This window comes from Drosophila kikkawai, chromosome X (assembly GCF_030179895.1).
Source record: "Drosophila kikkawai strain 14028-0561.14 chromosome X, DkikHiC1v2, whole genome shotgun sequence".
NCBI lineage: Eukaryota > Metazoa > Arthropoda > Insecta > Diptera > Drosophilidae > Drosophila > Drosophila kikkawai.
Window position 1 is genome coordinate 10,984,557 of NC_091733.1, and position 6,540 is coordinate 10,991,096.

At 46.7% G+C, this 6,540-nt stretch overlaps 2 protein-coding genes across 2 annotated transcripts; both read left to right on the forward strand.

Moving 5' to 3' along the window:
* Window positions 1–290: 290 nt before the first annotated feature.
* On the forward strand, window positions 291–4,181 carry FucT6 (alpha-(1,6)-fucosyltransferase 8). Its single transcript, XM_017179404.3, has 4 exons — window positions 291–1,068; window positions 1,708–2,275; window positions 2,497–2,921; window positions 2,977–4,181. The coding sequence occupies exons 1-4, from the start codon at window positions 824–826 to the stop codon at window positions 3,614–3,616; spliced, it is 1,878 nt and encodes a 625-aa protein (XP_017034893.1). The 5' UTR covers window positions 291–823; the 3' UTR covers window positions 3,617–4,181.
* A 1,649-nt stretch (window positions 4,182–5,830) lies between these two features.
* Window positions 5,831–6,540, forward strand: LOC108083500 (uncharacterized). Its single transcript, XM_017179309.3, has 2 exons — window positions 5,831–6,139; window positions 6,211–6,540. Exons 1-2 carry the CDS (start codon window positions 6,028–6,030, stop codon window positions 6,444–6,446), a joined length of 348 nt encoding a protein of 115 aa, XP_017034798.1. The 5' UTR covers window positions 5,831–6,027; the 3' UTR covers window positions 6,447–6,540.

Here is a 6,540-nt window from a genome sequence, read left to right on the forward strand (position 1 = left end):
TTTACGTACTGGTGCCGTCCTGTCAGGTAAGGATGTTGGTGGCGTCTGGCAACGCTGTCCTTTCAATGAGCGATATATCGAATAGCAAAGGTAAAAACGGTTTGAATTAGTTTCCCAAGCAATATATTTTTTGGAAATGCAATTTGTAGCCAGGTATTTTAATTAAAATGAAGCCTAAAATAGTTAAAGTAAATTTGATTCATTTTTGCATTCTTTTTATAATTATTTGTATCTACTCGTTTTGATTGCCCATCGATAGCTAGATATGCAGCTAGAACCCGGCCAATCGATACTATCGAGTGTGTCGGCCAGCACTAATATCAAAAGAAAACACAGAACGTACACAATTGCGAGCAATTTTGCAGCTACTCAGTGCCACGACGATCCGATTAGGCTAATCCATCGGGCGCCGCGCTAGTCCCTTCTCCTCCTCCTCCTTCGCCGCCGCTGACGCGTCCACGTCCGCGCCCGAGTTCTTAATTGGAGTCAGCCGAACGAGCGGCCAGCAGCTTGAAATTAGCGAAGCAGCAACCGCCCCCCCTCCCTAAATAATTTGAGTGCGTTCCTCCGCCCCGCTGGAGTGGAGAGGAGTGGAGTGCCCCCGACCCCGGCCACGACCATGTCAGTGGATCGCCTCAGTTGTCGCAGGCCAGATCGGAGTTAAGCTTGACTTGTCGGTCGCCTTGCATTCCAGCCTCCCTCCTTCCGTCCAGAGCCCAGCATCTAACACAGCTGCTGCAGCTGTCCTACAGTTGTTCCTATCGGCTCTCAGGCTTCCGATTCCAGAGTCCTGCGGCGCTCACCGCGTGACACCACCGCCGCCATGCTGCTGGTGCGGCAGCTGTTTGGGGCCTCGGCCAATTCGTGGGCCCGAGCCCTCATCATCTTCGTTCTGGCCTGGGTGGCGCTGGTCTATGTGTTTGTGGTGAAGCTGACCAGCACCCAGGGTCAGCAGGCGGCCGGCGAGAGTGAGCTGAATGCCCGGCGCATCTCACAGGCGCTACAGCTGCTGGAGCATACGCGTCAACGCAACGAGGAGCTCAAGCAGCTAATCGACGAGCTGATGAGGTATGTATGGAGGAGGGCCAAGCAATACCCATGCCAAGCACAATTACTTACAGTTGTGTCCACAGAAGCCGAGTTGGCTTCTAAAAAGAGAGAGTTCTGCCACATTTAAGTTTTTATACATATATTTTTTTTTATTTTTGTACGGAATTTAGGACTGTATTAATACATATTTTGTTGATAATATACTCAACAATCAAGTTTTGCGCTTGGTTTCGCCCACTAATGCATAGTATTCGAACGAAATTAGCATTAATTAGGAGTCTCCAGCGGCAGTCTTTGCTATGTGCGAATGTGTAATGGGTTAAAATCCACTCGTTTAATGTATTCCAAGTGTTTTTTCCAAGGGGAAAAGTCACAATTAATAAACTACTTGATTCTCTGAATGGAGAGTCAATAAGAAAGCGAAGCAGACATTATAGAAATACCCATATGTTGCCAGGCTAGCCTACTAGCAGTGCTATTATTCTGATTGCCTGCGATCTGTGACGATCTGTCATCGGCATTGGCCTGGCTAATTATGCATGCCCATTGACCAGAGATTACACGCCATAAAGAGCTTTGCCCGAGCTCACTACACGCCACACAGCATGCTCCCCATTGATGGCACTCTCCCCTCGCTCTTTTTGTTTTATATTTCAGTGACCAACTGGACAAGCAGAGCGCTTTGAAACTGGTGCAGAGGCTGGAAAACGATGCCCTCAACCCGAAGATGGCGGCGGATGTTGTTGGTCCGGAGCCAGAGGCAATGTTCGAATCGGCGCCCGCCGATCTTCGCGGTTGGAATAATGTGGCCGAGGCTGTGGCAGCTGGCAACGATCTAATGGAGGCTGATCACGGCGAGTTTGGCGGCGGCGGCGGTGAGCCCAGCCTGGAGTATGAGTTCACGCGCCGGCGCATCCAGACAAACATTGGCGAGATCTGGAACTTCTTTAGCAGCGAGCTGGGCAAGGTGCGCAAGGCGGTAGCCGGCGGTCATGCCAACTCCGCCGATCTGGAGGAGTCCATCAATCAGGTGCTGCTGCAGGGAGCCGAGCACAAGCGCTCGCTGCTGAGCGATATGGAGCGGCTGCGTCAGTCCGATGGCTACGAGGCCTGGCGCCACAAGGAGGCGCGCGACCTGAGTGATCTGGTGCAGCGACGCTTGCATCATCTCCAAAATCCCAGTGACTGCCAGAATGCCCGGAAGCTGGTCTGCAAGCTGAACAAGGTGGGTTTTTCAATTCAGGAAGTGTCGGATTAGATCAAGTATGATGAGGAGAGTCTTATGTGGAGTGGATTATACTATGTAGAGTTCCTGGGAAGTGACGACGAGTCGTGTTTGCCGCTGAGATTAGCCAGAAAGTTGTCCGCTTAAGGCCCCGCATTAATAATTTATTTAATTAATTGAAACTAATTACTGATTAATTATTCATTTCCAATTATATACAGGGCTGTGGCTACGGCTGTCAGCTGCACCATGTGGTCTACTGCTTCATTGTGGCCTATGCCACCGAGCGCACGCTTATCCTGAAGTCGCGCGGCTGGCGGTACCACAAGGGCGGCTGGGAGGAGGTTTTCCAGCCGGTGTCCAACAGTTGCCACGACGCCGGCACTGCCAACACATACAATTGGCCTGGTAAGCCCAATACCCAGGTGCTGGTGCTGCCCATTATTGACTCGTTGATGCCGAGACCTCCGTACCTGCCGCTCGCCGTTCCCGAGGATCTGGCGCCGCGCCTCAAGCGTCTCCATGGTGATCCTATCGTCTGGTGGGTGGGCCAGTTTCTTAAGTATTTGCTGCGGCCACAGGCCCCGACGCGGGATTTTCTCGTCGCGGGAATGCGCAACCTGGGCTGGGAGCGTCCCATTGTGGGGTTAGTAGTTGCCTTTGGGATACTTAGAACACTTGTGTTATCATTTGCCTTGCAGGGTCCATGTGCGTCGCACGGACAAAGTGGGCACGGAGGCGGCCTGCCACAGCGTGGAGGAGTATATGACCCACGTGGAGGACTACTATCGCACGCTGGAAGTAAACGGCAGCAGCGTGGTGCGGCGCATCTTCCTCGCCTCGGACGACGCGCAGGTTATTGAAGAGGCGCGCCGAAAGTATCCGCAATATCATATCATCGGTGATCCGGAGGTGGCGCGCATGGCGTCCGTGTCTACGCGGTACACGGACACGGCCCTGAATGGCATCATTCTGGACATCCATATGCTCTCGATGTCCGACCATCTCGTGTGCACGTTCTCCTCGCAGGTCTGCCGTGTCGCCTACGAGATTATGCAGACGCTGTACCCGGATGCGGCGTACCGCTTTAAGTCGCTGGACGACATCTACTATTATGGCGGCCAGAATGCGCACAATCGCCGCGTCGTTATTGCGCACAAACCGCGCACGCACGAGGACCTGCAGCTGCGGGTCGGCGACCTCGTCTCGGTGGCGGGAAACCATTGGGATGGCAATTCCAAGGGCAAGAACACCCGCACCAATCAGGGTGGCCTGTTCCCCTCGTTCAAGGTGGAGGAGAAGGTGGACACCGCCAAGCTGCCGCTCTATCCGGGCGTTTAGTCGTTGCCAGACCGCCATCTTGTTGGTTGATCAAATCTGTGAATCTCTTCTGCCGCATTCCACCCGGAGTCATACCTGGTGCCCTTCGGTTGGACTCGAATTCGGAGACGCCGTCTCCAGAATCTCAACTAGATATCTCGCTCTCTCTTCAGCTCGCTCTCTTTGTGTTGTCCACAAATTTTCGACTTTTTGTGAGTGTCACTTCTTTGTATTTTGTATTTTGTATTTCGTATATCATATTTCGTATTTTTCTGTGTATTTTACTGTCTGGCCTCTGATCTGGCCGTTTTTGTACAAGTCTTTTTATTAATTAGTAAGTTGAAAGCCGAAGAAATTATGTTGACAAGAATATACATAAATATATATATATATATATATATATATATATAAATAAATTATATATAGGAGTGCATGTAGGTTCACTAAGCGCAATATAGTCTATCATCACCTGTAAAATAGTTGAAAAGGAAACGATGAACGCAAAAAATAAAAGGATTGGAAAACCCAAATCCGATTTAACTCAAGCGTCAATAGCAAAAATGATTAAAAAATAAAAATAGTAATGTTTTAAAAGGAAAATGTGTCTTTTGTTGTTTTCTTTTTTACGGGTCAAAAAAATTGCCTTACAAATGTTTAAAATTCACAAAGATATTACTTTTTTTTGTGAATTTTAAACATTTTAAAAGAATTCTTTGTAGATTTTAAACATTTTCAATTTTTTTAATTGTATATTTATGTCTTTTAGGTGACCTGAAAGAATATCAAATATTGGCTGAGATTTCCATTTGCATTATATATAAATTTTTATATATATAAAAATAAAATTGCTTAGCTAATTTTTGGCGACCTAATTTTTGAGAAAAAATATAAATTTAAAAAAATCTATTGCTCAGCCAAAAAAGGCATTGAATTCAATTCGGAAAGCTGTTCTGAATTAGTTTTTATACGGCTAAAATAATTAACAGTTAAAATATTACAAGTTTAAAAACAACTCTGAAAATCCTTATCCAATATCTACATACCTGATTTTTCCTTCACTTTGCAACTATAAGGCTCTCTACATTTTCAGCATTTAGTAAAGAAGTGACTTCAGGTGGCTGACCTCTAAAGTGTCACGTTTAATAAACACGGATATTTATCAATAATATAATATTATTTATAAATTGTTCACTGATTTTTAATGCGTGATTTTTACGACGGGGCATTTCGTTACCTGCGGGGTTAAGAACCGTCGTTGTCCGGCGCCGGTGAAAGTGCAAATTGGTACTGCGTGCCCTCGTGTTGATGAGTCAAGACCAAGTCCCAGCGCCAGCAGGAATTCCACGCCGAAAACAAGAAAATTCCCAAAAAAACAAACCGAAAGGGGCGCCAGTAAACAGAAAACGTGATAAGCTTCCCCTCGTCGAAGCAAAATAAACCGAGAATAATAATAACAAGAAAGGAAGCTAGCTTTCGTAAACCGATGGTGGTTATACCCTTGCAGTTTTAACAAAATACGTTTCATTTCAATTCGGTTTTGGTTTTTATTAGCTTAAAAATCAGCATTTTGAATTTTAAATATTTAATTTTTTAATTATTTTAATTTTACAAATTTTCTGGGAATTAAAAATTAAACAATTATTTCAGTTTTACTCAGATTAGCTCATCTTTGCTCTCCTGAGAAACCGACAACAATTAAGTGGTACTTTTAAAGTCTCTTGGAGACAACATGACCGCCAGGTGGCCTCCGAGAAGACGTCAATAAATTGTCCGTTTCTGCATTAAAATTGTGTAAAAATAATGGTTTGCTGCAAGGTAAGGCATAATTGGGACAACAACAATATATTTTCGACAACAGTATAATTACAACCACATTAGTCTTAAATTAAAAATGTATTTTTTATCTGCCAGATTGATTCGGCTGTTGATGCTTTTCAAGATTTTTGTTGTAAACTTCGGGCTAAAATTATAACACCCCGCCAGGGCATACAAATCAAGGGGCGCACGCGTGTGTGTTTGTGCATAAATAAATTAAAAGCTAATCGAGACGGGCGCACGCCTGTGGCTGTGTGTGTGCGAACTTGTAATTAAGTACTCAATGAACCGAGAGCCGCTGGGAAGTAAAAAAAAATACCAACAATAAAACAAGAAATAGCAACAAAAGCGGCAAAACAGGCTGGGGAACCGGAGAGCCCCGGAGGAGCCGGAGGATCGCTCAAACAAGGTCAAGCCGTCAAGCTTTGCTGTCGCGGATAAGCCGCTGCCCCTGGGGCTTTGGCTTCTCTGATAAGCGTCTCGCCCCCGGCTGCGTATAAAACATTGTCGCTGGAGCCACAACGACAGCACTTGCGGACCTGCAGCCTTATCGATCACATCGAGCACATCCCAGTTTTTTCAGTCTTCCTAATCCTCCACCCAGCACCATCACCAGGATGTCTCGTTTCACCGTTGCCGCTGCCCTTCTCGTCGCCAGCCTGATCCTTATCCTGGGCGGAAGCAACACCGCCCAGGCTGCCACGTCTCGGGTTAAGCTGGCCAATGCCGGTGAGTGAGAGCCAAAGATCTAAATTATTTTTAGGAAAGATTTATGATTATTAACCTTATGACTCTTGCAGATCATCCTGGCAAGTGCGTATTGGACACCAACACCGTTCTGTCGCCTGGTCAGAGCGGCAAGCTACCGGACCATCCCTGCGCCGGCGCCACCTGCCATTCCGATAGCCTTGTGATCATCAAGACCTGCCCGGCGGTTGCCCCGCCCAAGGGATGCAAGCAGCGCGACTTTGTCAACACCAATCGCAGCTTCCCCGAGTGCTGTGAGCGGGCCTACGACTGCAACAAGCACATCTAGACGGGATTGAGTCCTTGAGTGTGTTCTCCCTCTTTTTTTTTTGTATTTTTTTGTTTTTGTTTTTATTTATTGTGTATACTACAACATAACAATT

Coding starts and splice junctions, on each gene's coding strand:
- FucT6 (XM_017179404.3), top strand. CDS start 824: ATGCTGCTGGTGCGGCAGCTGTTTGGGGCCTCGGCCAATTCGTGGGCC. Junction 1,069..1,707: donor CTAATCGACGAGCTGATGAG/GTATGTATGGAG, acceptor TTTATATTTCAG/TGACCAACTGGACAAGCAGA. Junction 2,276..2,496: donor TGGTCTGCAAGCTGAACAAG/GTGGGTTTTTCA, acceptor AATTATATACAG/GGCTGTGGCTACGGCTGTCA.
- LOC108083500 (XM_017179309.3), top strand. CDS start 6,028: ATGTCTCGTTTCACCGTTGCCGCTGCCCTTCTCGTCGCCAGCCTGATC. Junction 6,140..6,210: donor GGTTAAGCTGGCCAATGCCG/GTGAGTGAGAGC, acceptor TGACTCTTGCAG/ATCATCCTGGCAAGTGCGTA.